Source organism: Anas acuta, chromosome 3 (assembly GCF_963932015.1).
Source record: "Anas acuta chromosome 3, bAnaAcu1.1, whole genome shotgun sequence".
In the NCBI taxonomy this organism is placed as follows: domain Eukaryota; kingdom Metazoa; phylum Chordata; class Aves; order Anseriformes; family Anatidae; genus Anas; species Anas acuta.
Window position 1 is genome coordinate 31,900,575 of NC_088981.1, and position 19,097 is coordinate 31,919,671.

General features: G+C 40.4%; 1 protein-coding gene across 1 annotated transcript; it reads left to right on the plus strand.

Moving 5' to 3' along the window:
• Window positions 1-3,829: 3,829 nt before the first annotated feature.
• YIPF4 (Yip1 domain family member 4) lies at window positions 3,830-17,317 on the plus strand. Its single transcript, XM_068676457.1, has 6 exons — window positions 3,830-4,072; window positions 6,924-7,077; window positions 9,718-9,889; window positions 12,086-12,163; window positions 13,839-13,952; window positions 16,282-17,317. The coding sequence occupies exons 1-6, from the start codon at window positions 3,991-3,993 to the stop codon at window positions 16,417-16,419; spliced, it is 738 nt and encodes a 245-aa protein (XP_068532558.1). The 5' UTR covers window positions 3,830-3,990; the 3' UTR covers window positions 16,420-17,317.
• Window positions 17,318-19,097: the final 1,780 nt, after the last annotated feature.

Below are 19,097 nucleotides of genomic sequence, written 5' to 3' on the forward strand. Positions count from 1 at the left end.
ACAGCAAGATCATTTATCCACACTGGCTCGCTGTCAAATTAAAAGACTTTCTGTGAGCAGCAGATTGTCCTTATGCTCATCAAAAACTGACTCCATATTATCTGAAGGTTTCTTTGCAAGTCTCCAATTACTTAATATCCTGTTTGCTTAAAGAGTATGTTGTACAATATCTTTCTGTTGCCAGAAATATGTGGACAGTGTTCCGTGACCTAAAGCAAGTTCCAACACATAACTAGTTGAAATTTTCGGTTACAGCAGTTCTCAAAGGCCTAGCCTTCAGTCCTGGATTAACGGTTGAGTTAGCAAATCTTTCCACTACCCATAGAAATGAGTGCATGGAGGAGGCATTTACATCCTTCCCTCTGCAAAGGCTCCCGGAGGGATGATGACTGTAAGTGAGCAGGGCAGGGTGTGCTGCGGCCCGTGCTCACTGCACAGCCAGGCAGGCCCAGGCAGAGGCCCGCAGCCCTGGACACAAACACAAAAGCCATTTCAAAGTGCTTGATTTGTGCTATTGGCATAACGATTGGCCTAAACTGGCACTGCTCAAAGATGTTACCAGCAAGAATTGCCTGGCAGCTTCACCTCCTCCTGCTGCCACAGCAGCCAGCTCCAGGCTTTCCCCAGAAATCGGAGCAACACCCGTGCCTGACTTTTTTTTCACACATTAAATATTACAAAATGTTCTAGTAAATTCGCATCCCACTCGATGCCATACTTCTAAAACTAAAATTAAACGGGAGCCATTCCTAAAACAACCCTGCGTGGACAGGCAGTGCCTGTGGAGCAGCCCTTACATGTGAGGAGCTCCACCAGCCCGAGCAGCGCAGCGGGCAAGTGGCAGCCTTCACGGTACGGGAAAAGGCTTGAAAAGGTCCGAAACCTAGCCGCAGCATCCGGGCACAGCCAAGAACCTAAAAATCCTGATTTCTGTGTGTGTGTGTTTTTGCTTTTTTGTTATTTTTTCCTCAACTCCCGGGCCGGGTCTCCCGGGCAAAAACGGGGCGGGCGCGCCCCCAGCTGGCCGCTGGGCCGGGGGAAAACTTGGCGTTTGGGCAAACGCTGAGGAAAAGCAGCTCGGATCCAGGGTGTTTCTCGGTCTTTTCCTTTACATGACAAGAGGGAGGAGTGGTGTGTGGCTCGTAAAGCTGCCCGCCCTCCTGACTTTGGGTAAGCAGGAGCAGAACGGCTTCCTGCTGCCTCTGCCAGCGTGGCCTCTGTGGGGAAGTGCGGCTGGATCTTAGCTGGCTAAAAAGGTCCTTGGAAAAGAAAGAACAAGCTTCTTGTATTATCAACGCCTTCTCTGAAATGAAGATAGTAAATGACAGCAAATGTCTTTATAAATAGACCATCAAAACCAGCTAAATAGAACTATTTATGTGCCCTACTTCATGTAGAGATAGATCGTAGCCAGGGTCACAATGAGAAAATACAGAAAGTGTTTCCAAATAACAAACAAGATCTCTTCATCAGGCATCCTGAGTGAGGTTACAACATTGTCTTCTATGTCACACCAGCCTGCACATATTTCAGTTGTGCGCAGAAAATGACACTGCACACACACAGCATTGATGCTGTGTGTGTGCAGTGTCATTTTCTGCACACCGTGTCATGCCTGCTGCATGACACGGTGAAAATAGAAGAGAAAGAAACAGTCACTTATCATGCAGTCTGATTTGTCACTCCCATTTGGTGTAACTTCTAATAAAATGTGAGTTTGTGGTGTGACTCATCTCGTCACACAATATTCAGTCATTAATTATCATTGTTCCTAGTGTCTTCAACACTGATCTATTACTTTTGTCCCACACACCCCTTAAATGTTGTTCTAGTAGTGCAACATTACTGCTCTTATTAGGAGAGAGGTACCAAACCCCTTAAAGGTTTTGAGACCCAGCATCAACTAATAAGGATTACAATGAAGCAAATTAAAATTTTGCCTTAAGCACAAACCACTCTTTGACATGACACTCTTTGTTGTCATGGCTTTATGTTAGTCAATAATATAAAAACAAAGGAACCTAAATTTGTCCACTGACAGATGTGTCTGGCATGCTGCGGAGGGCACAGTTTCCAGAAGCATCAGAGATATCCCAGCAACAGCAGGGAACAGCACAAGCACAACTGTGTAGGTAAATACAAGTGTAGCTATAAAGAGGGAGACACATCGGAAATTGAAAGGAAGCCTATTGCAAAGGTCTGGTAACAAACAAGTTCCACATAATAGTCAAGACAATGAGTTACTCTTGCCAGATGTCTTGATTGCTCAACTGTTTAAAGGGGGAGTCAAAATGCACAAAAAGCCGTAGGGCCATTTTGTATTATTAAGGTCTCAGTTAAAGGTTTTCAATTAAAAATAGTTTCCATACATTTTATATGTGATTTTTTTTTTTCCTGTTGCTGCAGGGAAACTGATAATCACTGTAATATGTCCAAAGAGAATCTGAACACTTATTATATTTCATATAAGCTCAAACTTCAATTATCTTTGGGTATGGGAAAAAAAAAAAAAAAGTTTCTGGTCATGCTCTCTCTGTGAAAACCAGATAAACTTTTACTTGTTCAAAATTACTTGAGGTGGAACTTGCAGTGTTTTTCTGTAATGGGACATGTATGGGAAAGGATGCTCCTTCTGCAAATCAAACCACTTCTCTAGAGTGATTTATCTTCTTTTAACTTTTTCGGTTCCAAATATATCAATATTTACAACATTTCTTTACAATGAGGGTAGTCAAACACTGGAACAGGCTTCCTAGCAAGGTGGTTGATGCCCCATAATGTCACTATTTAAGAGGCATTTGGACAATGCCCTCAGTGACATACTTAAACTTTTGGCTGGCCCTGAAGTGGTCAGGCAGTTGGACTAGATGGTCTTTGTAGGTCCCTTCCAGATGAACAGTTCCTGTTAAATCTTAAGCCTTAAAAAGTGAGATCCTTGTTACTGATTCTTCAAAGTATAGACCGCATCGAGAGCCATCATGCCTGTTCCCTTACTATAACAGGGACTAGCAACGGCATCTCAATCTTACTATTTTAAAACTACAGTGTATCACAGCAGTCTCATGAACCAGACTGTGAATGGAGGATTTGGTGATGCTCTGCAAGTTATCACAGCTGCTGCTAACGAGGCCTGGCAAAGGAGCTATCAGACTGATGGACCCCTGGGGAGCCCTGGTGCAGTTGATGGCTGTCTGAAGACATCATTGATCCATGCAGGTGTGGGATGGTGGAAGATGAACACCATGGCAGCTGCATGTGGATACTGAGAGGAATGGGCATCTCGTAGGTAAGCAGTGATAGGACTAGAGGGAATGGCCTCAAGTTGTACCAGGGGAGGTTCAGGTTGGCAATGAGGTGACATTTCTGCTCAGAAAGAGCAGTCAGGTGTTGGAATGGGTTGCCCAGGGAGGTGGTGGTGTCACCGTCCCTGAGGGTGTTCAAGGAGAGGCTGGACGTGGTGCTTGGGGACACGGTTAGTGGTGACACTGGTGGTGTGGGAGCTCTTGGAGGTGGGAAGCAAAACAACCTCCAGAGTTAAAATCCCTCCAGATGTACTTCTGGAGGAAACCTCCAGCGTTACTCCCGAGAGCTTTGTGCTCTGCCGGGACATTTCTCCACCCCCGACCTCCCAAACCCTTCTCCAGCACCACAGGCACCACGGGGCCCCCGCCGCCCCCTGCAGGCCGGGCCCCGCTGGCCGCCTGCTGACGCAACCCCGGAGGGGCGGGGCGGTGAGAGTGGCCTCCCGCCCCGCCCACCTCCCGGCTCGCCCAATCGGCGGAAACTTTATAGCGGGGTCGGGCGGAGGGGGCCGGCTGGCGGCCAATCGCGGCGCGGAGCCGCTGGGTGTCGCCCCGTGAGGCGGCTGCGCCGTGGCCGTCGGGCGCCGCTCAGCGCCGCGGCAGCCCCCGGGCAGGCCCCAGGCCAGGCCCCGCCGCCCGCACCCGCACCGGGAGCGGCCCCGGCCCCGGCCCCGCGCAGGGCGGGGAGATGCAGCCCCCGGGGCCACAGCCGCCGCTCTACGCGCCCAGCAACGGGGACTTCACGTTCGTCTCCTCCGCGGATGCCGAAGGTGAGCGCGGGGCCTTCCCTTCCCTTCCCTTCCCTTCCCTTCCCTTCCCTTCCCTTCCCTTCCCTTCCCTTCCCTTCCCTTCCCTTCCCTTCCCTTCCCTTCCCTTCCCTTCCCTTCCCTTCCCTTCCCTTCCCTTCCCTTCCCTTCCCTTCCCTTCCCTTCCCTTCCCTTCCCTTCCCTCCTCACCGAGCAGTGCCGTGCTGGCACGCTGAGGCGATTTCTGTCTTCGCACCGCAAAAGCAAACACGCAACAGGCAGAGCTGTGCCGCCTCCTCTTGGCAGAGCGTGACCCTTTGGGCTCTGGCCGTTTAAACAACAAACTTTCGGCTTTGTGTGTTTGGTTTCAGTTGTAGAGAAGGTTAGGGGTTGTGCAAATCCTGGTCCTGGGGCCCTACCCTGGAGAAGAAGACTTAAAAACTACTGTAGAATGCTGAACTCCGAGCTTTGGTGAGCTTACCAATTGCTCTGACAAGGCATACTGATCAGTAGGTACAGCACAGGTTGCTTTTCTTTGATTTCTTTTTTTTTTTCCCCTTTTTTGCCTTGATCTGAAAAGGGATCCAGGATCTGGATTCTGGGAGACCCTTTGGTTTTCCCCCGGAGGCATTTGCTGAGCCCCACGTTAGTAGTCTGTCAGTGTACTATAACCACCTGCCCAGCAGGACATGTTGCATTGGACTCAGCTCTGTGCTTTTTATGAGCTCGAATGAGGTGTAATCTCATGCCTGTTCGGTGTAGTCCTCTCTGTGAAGTGCCACATAGGCCTATTCTAACAAAAAGACATAAGGGAAACTAAACAGCTTGACGTTTTTAAAAAAAAACACTGTACGTTGCATTTTAGCTTCTTGTTATTTCCCAAGTCTTGATCTATACAAAGAATAAAACTTTTTTTTTTGGTATTGTTTCCGTAAGAGGTAGCTGTTTGTGGAAAAGAACGGCAGAGATGAAGTGGACACGTATGGGTTAAAGAACAGGCTGGTTCTTGTTTGTTTTTAACTTGTTGAGCTGCTTTGTCCCACCTGAGATATCATCTCGCAATATAGACATAAAGTGCTGTTAATTGGTTTCACAATTTAAAAGATGGTCGTAGGTATTTGCTAATTGCTGAGTGCTAACAGGAGCCTAGGTAAAGAAGATATGTGTAGAAGTTTTCCAGCCTTGGGATGGGTTGTCAGTCATTGCTGAGAAGACAGAAAGAGAAGGCTGATCGGGCTGTTGTGGCTGTGTGTTTTGGCAGCCACAGCTGTGCACAAAGAACTGCAAGAACGCCTCCTTGCCAAGCAGAGTTGCCCTGTAGCACAGCCAGGTAATTTTTAGAATGACAGAAGGGCCCTGCTGATAATAGAAAGCTTGTGAGGCTTTCCCTACCTCGATGTTCAGGCATTAAGAATACATTTCTTCCCCCAGGCAACAGCAGAAGGCTTTGCTTGCATCTGGTGGGAACAACGTGTATGTGCTGATGTGTAAAGAGAAATTTCCTTCATTAAATAACTGTGATCTTCGTCAGGATCCTGTGCAGATGGTGTTCTTGGAATCAAAGCAACAGACCAGTAACTGTCACGATTATGAAATGGTTGAGAAGCACTAATGGGGAAGCTTAAATTTAAGCTGGCGTGGCCTAGCGAGCTGATCTGGGACAGAGCTCTGTTAATTTGATTGTGGTGCTGAGCGTGGAGTAAATGCTGCAGACATGCCGGCTGAACACTGTAGGACATCCTGTCACTGGGAGAGTGTGAATTCTGTGAAATTGTGCTGCATTCAGGTAGATGATGTCTCAAACATAATCCACAAATGTGGCCTGAGTAAGGGCGTTGCAGGAATATTCCGTCTGTAAGGGTGTTGCAGGAATATTTCAGAAGTACTTGCTGTAGGTAGGTGTTTGGGGAAATTTGTACAGAGGATTTTGTGTGTGTGTGTGTATAAAAACACACAACGATAACAGGGCAAAACAAGATTTTCTTTAGTGAGGCAAAAAACCTTGGGTAAGAAGGGAGTCTTTGCATCTTGGTATATTTGTAACAAGGTTTGTACAAATATTGGCTTACTTGTTTGTTGTTGTGTGTTGTGTTTTTAAGCAAAAAGAAGGAAGTTCATGAATTCTTATTGGAATACTTACACTCTTTTCGTTCCTTCCTATTTTATTTCTTCAGTGTAGATTTTCATTTACTGTTTTGTATTCTTCATCTGTAGATAATCAAATAAAACGCAAATAAAACTTTTGACACAGACTGAACGTATATAAATTGGGGGAGGGGGGTTAATACTGTGATAGAGCAAGATCATAGTGTATTAAAGAGCGTTTCTTTTCTCTCTCCTTATTGAATGGACTGTGGGGTTCTCTGATAGTATTCTTTTTTCTACCATTTTTTAACCTGTGTTAAAAGCAGGCTATAAATCAAAACACCTGGGAATTTTCTGTTTGTGAGAAGTAGGATGTAAGGAGAGAATTTGGGTGAAACAATGCCAGTGTGTGTAGGAATGGGCTCTGAAAGAGAGTGTGGTAAGAAAAAATGGTAAATCCCCAACTGTCAGCATGATGAGACTTTCATACTTAACTCTTATGCTTCTAAATGCTTAATGATAAAGCACAGACTGAAAGGTGTTGTCATACTGTTACACTGTGTTGCCAAGACAAGTGCTCCATGCTAGAACTTGGTAATCTAAACCAACATGGTTACTATTCACAAAACCAGAAGTACCCTTTCAATTTACATTAATGTATAACTTTAAATATTTCATGGTGATGACCAGCACGTGTAGCTTTATACGTCTGTTTATCTTCCAGTGCTTTTGAAATCAGATATTCTTAGCAAGATAAAGATGTTTATCTTTCTCTCCCTTTTTCTCGAAGATCTTAGTGGGTCCATAGCAACTCCAGATGTTAAGCTAAATCTTGGAGGAGAATTCATCAAAGAATCTACTGCAACTACATTCCTGAGACAGAGAGGGTATGGCTGGCTTCTGGAAGTGGAAGATGATGACCCAGAAGATAACAAGCCGCTTCTGTATGTAATAATTATTTCTAGATATTTATCTTTCTTAGTTGTGTAGGTAAAAGAAACAGCTCATAGGTTCTCAAATGGTCCCGTAGTCTTCTGGAATTCCGTTTGATGAATTACTTGAGCAATGAGTCTCTTTTGGTGCAGGAATGAAAAACTTTTTTCATTATGGTGTTTTTTCAACTGTAAAAGAAAGACTTGTTATTGACTGTAGGGGAGGAAGGAAGAAGTAAAAATCCAAATTTTATTTATCAGTGTAAGTACAGAACTTTCATGGCTTTTGTGCTCTTATCTGTTGATCTTGTCCTGTTTTTTTTTTTAAAGACTTCTGCAAGAAGTAAAGCAGCATAAACTTTATATTCTTTGATGCTATTTTATATTGTTAAGTTGTGTTAAAAGGAATTATTGTTGAAAGACAGAAATGTCCCTAAAACTGCGTACATCTACATCCCTTGTTCTGTTCATAGAAACATGATTGTCTGAAGACAGCTGTATCTTAAGGATATGGCCCTGTGAGGCAGGCAGTCTGGTTCTTAGTCTGTGTTCTGCACCTAAGCAGTTTCATTCTTGGTGTCTTGATGTTTTCCTGCATAAAAGAAAAGGATGCTTTTAAAAACGGAGAGGAAGGAAAGTACTCTGAAGAGTTCAAATGAGGGTGTTAGGAGAGAACAGATGCCTGGAGAGCTTTATGAAATTGCTACTTGAAAAGTACTTGAACTTAAAATGCGCAGGAGTAGCACCTGTGTGACTAAGTCTATTCTGTAAACCTGTAACTTTTAATTATGAAATAAGCTGCTGTACTGAGGTGACAACACATGAAAGCGCTCTTTTGATGAATGTTGTATACCACAAAAAACAAGTTTGTGATTCAAAAGCAGCTAGGTGTTCCAGCTGCCTGTTGTGGGAAGTGGGAAGAACATGCCAGGGCATTGATAATTTTGTAGCAAACAGAAGGAATATAATCTTGCTAACAGAGAACCTTCATCTGATTTATGTAGCAGTTTCTGTGCTTTTCTAATTATTCCTAGAACACAGGCTGTAATGAAGCCTTCTAGTTGGAATTCGTTTATGGATTTAAAGAACAGCAGGCAGCTAAGACAAGTTCGTTGATGTGGTGGTACCACACAAGCATTTTGTTCAATAATAGTGAGGGTTTTTCTTTCTTATTTGGGCAGCCTTGCTCTTCACACTTCTCTCTTGTTACAGCTACCATCTCATCTTTGATGAGATGACTGACAGCTTCAGGGGGAAGGCAATTTATTACACATGGAACTATGAGAAGCCTTAGGCAATGACAAGAAATTAATTCCAGAAAGAAAGTACTTCTGTTACACAACCTTCAGAGTAGCATATAAAAATGCTATATACTGTTTAGATAAACGCAGGAAAAATAGATGCTTTTAACACAACCCTGAATCTAAGGAGTGGGCTAAAGAACAATTTTCGGTATTTAGTTACAGGTTAGTAACAACAATCCTGACGTAGGCTGCTAATGGTGATCCTGAAACTACCTGGAGAGGATCAACCAGCAGTATTTCTGAGAATACTGAGAAGAAAGAGAAATTGCAGTGAAACGTGTCTTTTTGCATTTATTTCTTGTTTCAGCTCTTCTAAGGAAAAAGATGTAAATTAAAGCCCAGTACAAAATTTTCATAAACAGATTGAGAATATGATATACAATTTCCCTACACCTGTAGGGCTGTTACTAAATATAGAGCAGAGTGATAACTGCCTGAAGTCTCTTGCAACTCTTCAGAGCTTCATTCATAACTGTGTAGGGGAAACACCAAGGTTCTGTCCCAAGGCTCTGCAGATAAACTTAAGCAATGGTAAGGGAATTGCCTGTCGCTTGGGAAGTCTGCTTCCTTCCACCTGTGTCAGGAGAATCATGACAATTTACCCGTTAAGAGCCTCCCTTACAGAAGTCTCTTCTGGTTTATTTGTAGCTGCTTAGAGATGGTTGTTTGTAGCCAGGGACTGGAAAAGGCAATTAGAGAGGAACAAGATCTCTTGCAGAGAGATCTTTATTGCCAGTTTAATTGGCTTTCATTTATTTTTACTCATATTGGAAACAAGCCAGGGCTAACCAATTGGCATAAACTGGTCTGTTGAAAACTATTGTTGCTGAGGCATGTGAAGTCCCATTTAAAACAACAAAAAACTGATGTACTTTGGTTCAGGAGTGGTGACTGGGAACACTTTATTTCTTGTAGAATTGAAAACAAAATGTTTCTGTAATAAGTGTGCTCCTGGCAAACTGTTGAACGCAGGAGCACACAGATGTCCCACTTCTTTGTGTGCGTGTCTTTGACTTTGGTTTACAGTAGTATGAATGTTACATGTGTGGCATGCCAGAAAACAGATCTGCTGTCCTAATGTGGACTGCTCAGGTGTGTTGTGGATGTTTGCAATTCTCAGTCATGTAATTGATTTTTGTATAAAGAAATACCTGTGTCATACTGGCTATTGACTGTATGATGAAGGTAGGGCACTGCTTCATGCTGGATGTTCCTCTGCTAGTCACAGCTACAGAAAGCCTTATGGTGACAGCCTTGCTTTACAAACCTGTTTGCCCTTGCCTTTACTTTTCATACCCTATTTGATTCCTGTGATGCATTGTAATGCTCCCTTGCTTTCCAATTTCAGGGAGGAACTTGACATTGACCTGAAGGATATTTACTACAAAATTCGATGCGTGTTGATGCCTATGCCATCTCTTGGGTTTAATAGGCAGGTAGTGAGAGACAATCCAGATTTCTGGGGTCCTCTGGCAGTTGTCCTCTTCTTCTCAATGATTTCATTATATGGACAATTTAAGGTAGGTATAAGCCTCCTGTGTAAAGGGAAATCTAAGTGAAATGTGGGGACACAATTGCTAAGCAGTTTGCATCCTTAAAAAGGTAGAAAATGTTCCCCTCACATACTGATGTGGGGAGTTCTAAATACTGTTTCTGAAGATGTAGAAAGATAGCAGCAACAAATGTATTAAATAACCCACAGATACCTTAATCATGGTTAAAATGTCAGGTTTTTATATAAGAAAACAAAGTAAAGATGTGGTTTATAGAGGAAACAGATTGATGCTGGTAAGTTTATAGTCATGTTCGTGATTATCTCCATTTTAATTCTGACCTTTTGTTAACTTGTGTTTTATTATTAAATGTTATCGCAGAACATCCACATGGGTGCCATGAATTTTAACTTCCTGACAAATAAGGCTACTTGTTTAACCTGTACTGTATCACAAGTGTTTAACTTGTGCTAATAACGGCTGTTCTCTAGTATATTTGATCTTCACTAGTGCACATTGCTCTTCTGTCCTCCATGCTCAATTACAGTAACTTTCCCCTAGTCAATAGAACTTGTCCATAATTCCATTTGAACTCTACAGCGAATAGCTTTTTCAAAGGCACTGTGCAGATTTAATTGCCTTCCATAAGCACAGTTACCTTTTTTCTTTACATTCAACTTGGAAATAGAGAAGCGTTACCATTTGTAGTTCCAATTTGAATGAGAGCCTAGGTGGGCTTTTCCAGTAGTTAATTGCATCTATGGAAATCTTTGACTTTGTGTACTTGTTCTAAAGAGAATGTAGAATAGCAGTAAGCCATGTATGTAAAGTAAGTGTGTGGTTATGCTAGGACTTTGTGAAAGGTGAGGCAAAATCATTCCTTTTGTGGCCTCTGGCTTCCATTTGGTGTACCAAATGCTGACTAAGCGTTGGCTCTCAGTATCTTGTTTCTGTGAGGTGAGTAGATTAAACCCTGTAGTATTCAGGTCTTCTGGGTGGACCACATAGCTGTCTTTCAGACAAAGCAAGGACCATTCCTTGATCCTGTGGCATATCAATTCTCTGCTGTAGTTTGTGTATCTTATGTACATGAACAATTGGCCTCATGTTTGTTAGGAACGTTGGATTTACCATGTAGATGTTAGAGTGCTGTACTTGTGGTAGGAGGGAAAGCTGGCAGCTAGCAACAGGATGAATGACAGCAGCGAAGCCAGACGAGCTGAATGGTGGCCTGTAAGCTGGAGGGATGAGTGATCCTGCTCTAAGACTTTAATCTGGTTCTCTTCTTTTAGGCAGTGGAAGATAGCAGGATGTAAAAGGAGGCCATGTGCTATTTTCACAAATAGCTTAATGTTATTTACTTTTTTTTTTGAAGTGCTATGATTTTTATCTGTTCTCATTGATTAGTACTCAATTCATTTTTTTCCACTTATTTAATAGTTCCTGATTGACAGAAGAATTGAATAGGGGTAAAATTATTTTTAAGTGCAACAGTTGAAAATACAAAGAGGGGACTGAGATTGGTGTTTCCCTCTACAAACATATTTCAGAAGAGAAAAAATTAATTTCTAATCCTTCCAGTAGTGCAGCTCCAAGACCAGCAGTGTTACTTTGAAGGTTCTGTTAAAGAATCTTAAAACCATGTTTCAGCTTACTCTGTTAAAGAACAGAGCAGTGAAAGAAGCATGAAAAATAATTACAGACTACGTCCCAGGACTTTGGGTCTGTTTCTTATATCTCATCATAAAGTTCTACCAAAAATTAAAGGCTTATTTCTTCTGAGTGCTCTCAAATTGAATAGGAAATAAAATTGTGTTTTGTGGACGAAAGAAGGAGAATCCCTACTCCTTGCATTGGTTGGCTATGACTTCTAAAAACAGAGCCAACTTTTGGAATATGAGGATATGAAGATGTTATCTAGGGTGATCTTAGCTTTCCACTTAACTAATTTCTTCCTACTCCGATGCAGTATTATAATACATAGAAAATACTGTTTGAGCTTTCAATTTGCACGAATTTGCCATTACTGTGATTTTGTAAATGTAAGTTCTAAATTTTATTGTCAAGCTTTACTGTAATACTGAGTAAAACTATTCTTGCTGCAATTCAGAGTTCATTTTTGTATGATGAAATTCTTGAGCGCAGTGAAAATGATTAATATAGATGAGTTATCCTTTCTCACAGTGAAAAATATTAGAAATGAATGGTTCTTTCTCTTTTAAGGTTGTTTCTTGGATTATAACTATTTGGATATTTGGATCCTTGACAATTTTTTTACTGGCCAGAGTTCTTGGAGGAGAGGTAAGTACCTGTATGTGAAAAGGAAGTAGAAGGAGGTAATTAAAGTCTCTTGACTACATTTTTCAGTAGTTCTTTTGTGTTTTTGGTGCTTGGCTTTGGACACTGCAGCCAACTAAGCATGGATGTAGTTGAGAACCTTAATGTGTATGTTTCAGGTTCCTGGCCTCCAGAAGTAGAATCTAAAATGCAGAGGTGGTCAGCTACTCCTGTGCAGTGCATGGAGTGCTGGATGTGGTAAAGAATCTAGAAATACATGCTGCAAATCCTGGAGATTGGTACAGGTGCCTGTGATCCAGAGCTGAATTCCTTTCTTGAGGACAAATGCTTTCAATTTTTTGGTCACAGAGCTAAATGGAGCCCTTTTTACTCCCTTTCATTGTCCTTTATTTCACTTTTTTTAATTGGGCTGACAGCAATTGTACAGCAGCATTGTACAGGGCACCCACCAGTGTTTGTTTTCAGCCTTGGCCTTATGCAGTTCAGACCCATTAAAGGATGAAAGTCAGTGTGTGTTTTTCAGCTGTGAAGCCAATTGAAGTCCTGGCCTACATCCCTGCCTCCAGCCGCTTGCATCAGCAGGGCTGGCAGGGCTGTGTGAGCCAGCAGTGTTTATAAACTGAGTCACTGAGTGATTCAGGTGTGAACAGCAGAAAATGCCTTACAGCTAGGCCTGCAAACTGCCACAGTGGAAGAGTCAGGAGGACAGAAACTTCTTAAAATGGCTCTGCAGCTAAAAACTGATTGAATCATCTTATAATAGGAATACTTCTATAGGTGTGATTGCAGGGTACCTTTGCCAGCATAATTCAGATACCCTTAAGTTAGTACATCTTGTGGCTCAAAATGTGAAATGATCAGGATGTATGAACTGGTGAGAAAGGGGAGAGGCATCACTACAGAGCTGCAGAGCTCACTGTGAAGGATCAACTGCTGCAAGAGATAGGAAAAATGGTATCAAAGCAAAACAAGTAACTGTCTTTCAAGCAAAGTTGAACCGGAGAAGCCCAGCTGGGCCAAGGGATATTTCCAACTGTAGTAGGGGAAAATCAGACATTTTAATATCCATTTAATAACCAAACTAAAAGCATTTATGGAAGTACTTTGAACTAGTCTAAGATAATCAGTCATAAATTTAAGCTGGAAATCAGAAGTATCTTAAGGGGATCAGGTTCTAGGTCTTCTGCTAATGCTGAGAGCATTTTGTACTTTGGAAATCTATATATTAATATCTTAATGCAGGAAATCATTTCTTTGCTGCCTGTGACAGTCAGGTCTACAATTGATAACTGAGAGGTCTGTTCTAGTTCTGTGCTCCAAGGTTTCATTTGCACACTCCATGGAGTGGCAGTTGTGAACCACTTAAGGTGGGACATGAAAATATGTAACTCTACCCATCCTTTGTGTTTTTTGTATGTCAGCGTTTCCTATGCAAGCGTTAAAAATGTCCTTAGTTTGTTCTGTTTTTTTTTTTTAATAAATACACTTTTCTAAGGAATGATTAACTACAGAATTCTAGAGTATAGTATAGAAAAACAATTTTCGTGCTAGCAAATGACCAGAAATTTCATGAATACCCAGAACCTTATAGTTATTCATACTTTTATAACATGATGAAATTGCTTGGACAACAATTTTGTACTACAGAGTGTGTTTTTTATGTGCTTGAAAATTTCAGGTTGCTTATGGCCAAGTTCTTGGTGTGATAGGATATTCTCTACTTCCCCTCATTGTCATAGCACCTGTACTTCTGGTGGTTGGATCATTTGAAGTGGTTTCTACCCTAATAAAAGTAAGTTTGGTAACATCTATTGAGAATTTGTTTACAGTTATTCTAAGTCACTTTCCTAACACTTGAAGTATTAATCCCTGCAGGACAATGCAATGTGTCAAAATATTTATAAGTAGGACTTGAACTCTGATTCTTTTGGTTAACATGGGGGATATGACTGCTAAGCAAATTCTGTTTTAAATGCTTCTTTTGAGTACTTGGAGTATATATAGTCCCCAGGGAGATACAAAAATACCTGTGTTATCAGGTTAGCTTTTATTTAAGTATTTTGCTGTGTTATATTAGTTGTATTAAGAAGTAACTACGGCTATCACTTTAGATGTAGATGTGTAATTAAACATCAAACTGAAGAATCTGAAAGTGAGCTGTTCTATCCTTTCCCTCATCATCCAGCTTACTTTTAGTTATTGCTACACGAGTGTGATGTTAGCCATTGTTCTGGGACCTTCCCATAATGGTAGCAGTACAAATCTCTCAATATCCTTTGCAGAGCAGGTGACCATTCCTCTGACTCTACAGATGTGGGGCATAGGGCACAAAGCAATATGTTGCCTGATACCACCTGCTGTCAGACACCTTCAGTGAAACTAGCAACGTTCCCAGATAGATCCTGGAAGTGCATAATGTTCTTGAACACTTCATACAACCCTTTTAGATAGCCTGTGAAGTTATTGCTAAACTTGTGGAAGGTTGACTGAGAACAGTTACTGGCTAAGCTGTACGCTTTCTGAGTTCTTGTTATGCTGATTTGATTAATTTCTGTCCTGTTGGCTTGCTAGTTTACAGCATAATTGAAATACAAGTAAAGTATGATAAACAAGAAGAATAGCTGTGTTTGTGACTTGTTAACTTGCAATTACTATTAAGTGATACATTCAGAAAGCAAATTATTAACCTGGCAGTTAATATTACTTAACTTGTATTTATTTTTAAGTTGCATGAAAACTCTGTTACCTGATTATTATTAGCAGTCTTACATCAACTTCAAGGTGAATCTGTGAAAGGTTCTTACCTTTGGATCATTAGTGGGAAGAGGCAGGACAAGCTGCGTATAGTCAGAACTGTCTGTGCTGTGACATGCACTGCTTCCTGTGGCTTAGGAGCTCTGTGCTTTGGGAAATGCTCCCCAGTCTCAAAGTTGGGGAACTGCAAGTGAGATTTCAATTCCAGTAATTTTTTTCCAGTTGCAATCAGCAAAGTAAACTAGCCAAGTAATGCGCCTTGATTGGTTTCATTGCTGCAGTTTTCCTAAAGTATCTTAGAGAATCTAGTCGTGATCCATCTCCACTGTCCCAGTTTAGGCAGCAAAATCACAAGCGTGCAGATTTTTTTCGGTGTCTTCAGCAATGACGGTTGAACCAGTTGCATAATCCCTCAACCAACTTGAGCTACTCTGACAGAAGCATAGAAGAATATTTTTTTGCTGAGATCCTATTGTCTGCCTTCTCCTGAACAGAACTTTGGTCTTACTGTTTTCAGGAGATTCATGGCTTTGTTCTCATTTAGTTTTAAGTATTTTTTCTTTTTTCATTAATATTCAAGTTGCTGCCTGAGGATAATAAGTGTCTAATTACTTTTTGCTCTAACCTCGTTAGCTTGAGGCTTGAGTCAAGTTCACTGACCTAAAGACTTTAAAAAAAAAAAAAAGTATGTGTACTAACTTCATGTAACATTGTGAGTATTTACATGTAATGATACTTTCTACTAGTCCTTTAAACTAGTTAGTTGTTAACTGAGGAAGCAATGAAGTTTTTGCTACAGTTATATTTTGGGAGACTTTTCATTGTATCTGACTTCTCATTGTATCTGAAATGAATGGGAAGGTGAGTTTCAGTTACCTTGAGGTGGAAGCACTATAATTAAAGCCAGAAGTAAAAATAAATAATTTTAAAAAGGTAATTTAACCCTCTGGTATATATCGTTGGAGAAAGAGTCAAGTATACTGCTTGTCTCTTTTATTAAAAAATAATAATAATTAAAAAAAAACAGTGGGTTTTGGGTTGGAGAAGCTTAAAATTTACATTATGGTATCATCTTACATTACAAAAAGCTTACTATAGATCCTTAGCTGCTTACCTCAGTAAAAAAAAAAAAAAAGTCAAAATAATATGCCTCTCTTAAATACTTACGTAGACTTGAATGGATATACATGGTATATTCTCCTCTGTGTGGGGGCAGAAGGATTGTTTGTGAAGCTTTTTTTGTTCCACCTAAACTTTCTATGTTTCTTTCTAATTATATTGAAAAGACCTGTTTTTTTTTTCTGAATCGTGGTATTTAGAGTGATTTTTTTACGGTGTCAGCTAAGACTGTTCATCCTCTTTTTCAGTTGTTTGGAGTCTTCTGGGCTGCATACAGTGCTGCGTCCTTACTAGTTGGAGAAGAATTCAAGACCAAGAAACCCCTCCTAATTTATCCAATCTTTTTATTATACATTTATTTCCTGTCCTTGTACACTGGGGTGTGATCTAGTGAAAGATGTGGCCAAAAGCCGTGTTTTAGTCACTTGCAGACTGAATGCGTAAGATTAAGGAGGCTGCAGATAATACAAGTGACTGTTTTGTATCCAGTTGTCAAGATGTTTTAAGATTGAAGAGCATATTTGTGTATATTATTTAATGAAGTAATTGTAGCTATATAGATTTGTATTAAAGTTCTAGGTTTGTTTAAGACTCTTCAGATTTTAATGAACAAAATAAAAAGAATCTTGTGTTTTATAAGAAAGTGTAGCAGATATACAACTCCGTACCTGTGCCAAAAGCACTAGGACCAGATTACTATATTTGAGGAGAAAAATGAGAAGTTAACTGTAACAATCTCCAAGTGCAATTTTTCTTTTGAGCTTAAACACAGCTGGCTTTTTTGGCACAGCAAATTCTGTAGATAATATATATATTTATGAAACAGTCCTGATTGTTCACAGAATAGCCTGTATAATCAAGACATGAAGATACTACTTTTAATTTAGTGCCTCAATTACTTTGATTTGGCTGTTGAGTTTTTATAAATTCCAATTTGTTTCAAAACATGTATATACTGTGTATTTTGTATCTATGGCTTGTGTGTAGCATAAGTACTCCTTGGTTAAGGATGTATATTGGGTTTTTAAAGTTTAAAAATTACAAGTATTTGAAGTCTTCACTATCTCTGACCAAAGGAGCAAGACAGTTACTGCGTGACATAATTAAATTGCTTATTTAGAGAACTGAATTAATTTACTGAAGTTTAAATTTACAGAGAAACAGGTGAACACTTTTCTCAGTTGTAGCTGGCTTAATGTCAGAAGAAAAAAAGATCCCTCAAATTTGTGTGACCTCTAAACAATGTTCTTTTCTGATGACAAAATAAAAAGAATGCTTCCCTAACTGTTTTACAACATCTTGCTCTGTTTTGTTTTGAGTAGCGTGGTATATAACCTGCTTCCTTTTTTTTTCCCAACAGCTGCTAATCCCTTGCAAAAAGAAATAAGAGCTGTAAGGTCAGATTCTTCCCCTATAAGTAAGTTAGGACCGCAGCCTCAGTAACAATTACAAGTCTTGCTAATTTTGACTATCCAAGGATTATGTAATATGATGACATGTTAAATATTTCCTGTGTACTGTGTTGGTTGCTTATGTAATGGTCCTTATGGTAATGTTTCTTCGCAAGGAAACTCCACTGAAATTCACTTTGCATGGTACTTAGTCATTTGCAAGCTTCAGTATTTAGTATTACCAAATAGATCATAAGTATCTTTTTTTGTAATCTTGTGTCTTGAGCGGGGGTAGGTGGAAAGCATTCCCTGTGTCTTTTTTTCCCTCTCAATGCTGGAAATAAAAATCAACCATGACAAGGTAATAGTAAGGGCTGTCTTTGATCCCTGATGGATGTATTTCCTTATCATAACTGCAGTTTCTCAGCTTTTTAGATACTACAATGGCAAGTTTTGTTAACTTTTACTGCTCACCAATTGCAAAACACATACTGAAATTCCAACTGTACCACAAGCCTTTACCTTACCCCAGCTGCTTTCTTGGCTGATGCTTGCATTGGTTTTAAACAGAACTAATTAAACTTGATCCTGGACATAAACTGTAAAATAACAATCTAGCATATAATGTGTTAACGGAGAACAACTGGTTGAGTGACCAACACTACACCTGATTTTTTTGACTTCTGTGGAAGTTTTGGTGGAACTGCCGTGGAGTCATACTAATACAATTAAGCTAAACTGGCAGCCTAGTGCTTCTCTGGAAGTGTTCTGAGAGTATATTCATATCATGCTTTAAAAAAAAAAAAGGTTAGTTTATCCAGGAATGCACATTCACTTTGGAGTCTCATGTAAGAACCTGGTCATACCTCTCATGGCTATGCTTTTTTAATGGGAATGTCAAACTAGAAGACTCCAGCTACAGAGGCACAATTTACACTTAACATCACTGACAGGGATACGTTTGGGTTACTAGGCTGCCAGAAAGCTTTCAGATGAGCTCCTCTTTGCATAGCTGTTCATTTGATGTCCATAACGGATGTGTGTGTCTCAAATGATTCAGAGGGTGTCTCAAATGTCTCAAATGATTCAAGAATGCTCTACTTGATCTTGAAATATAATCTTGACATACTTTCATTTTCTCTCTACTAATGTTCTGTGACATTTATAGCTGCAACTTACCTGTTCCTTCTGACAGATGTGGCATGTGTAATATGCAATGTCGATATGCACTTAACATGGTACATATTTTGTACACAATTGCAGATTTGCACCTTTTAATCTCAGTCTCTCTAGGGTCACCTTTTGCATACGCTGTGCAAAGAAATATGTACAAACAGCTTTCAAACGGTTCTCATAGTTTGTATTAACTTTGCATTCAATAAAGTTATTTTTAGATAAGGTATGTGTAAATATAAGATGCTTTTTATATATATATAAAAAATTGAATTCAACTTGTTTACAGAATGTATGTTTACTGAATTAAGACAACTCTATTCCTATACCTGTCATCGATCTCAGGCTTTGGGCCTATGAATAAATTCTTGGGATAATAAAGATACATGGTTTGGTATGCATGGAAACTTTATGTCCCTTTGGCAGGACGTTCCCTTTCCAAGATGAAACACCTGATTTCAAGGTAGGGAATTCTATCTGTAGAAGAGATTTGGACACAA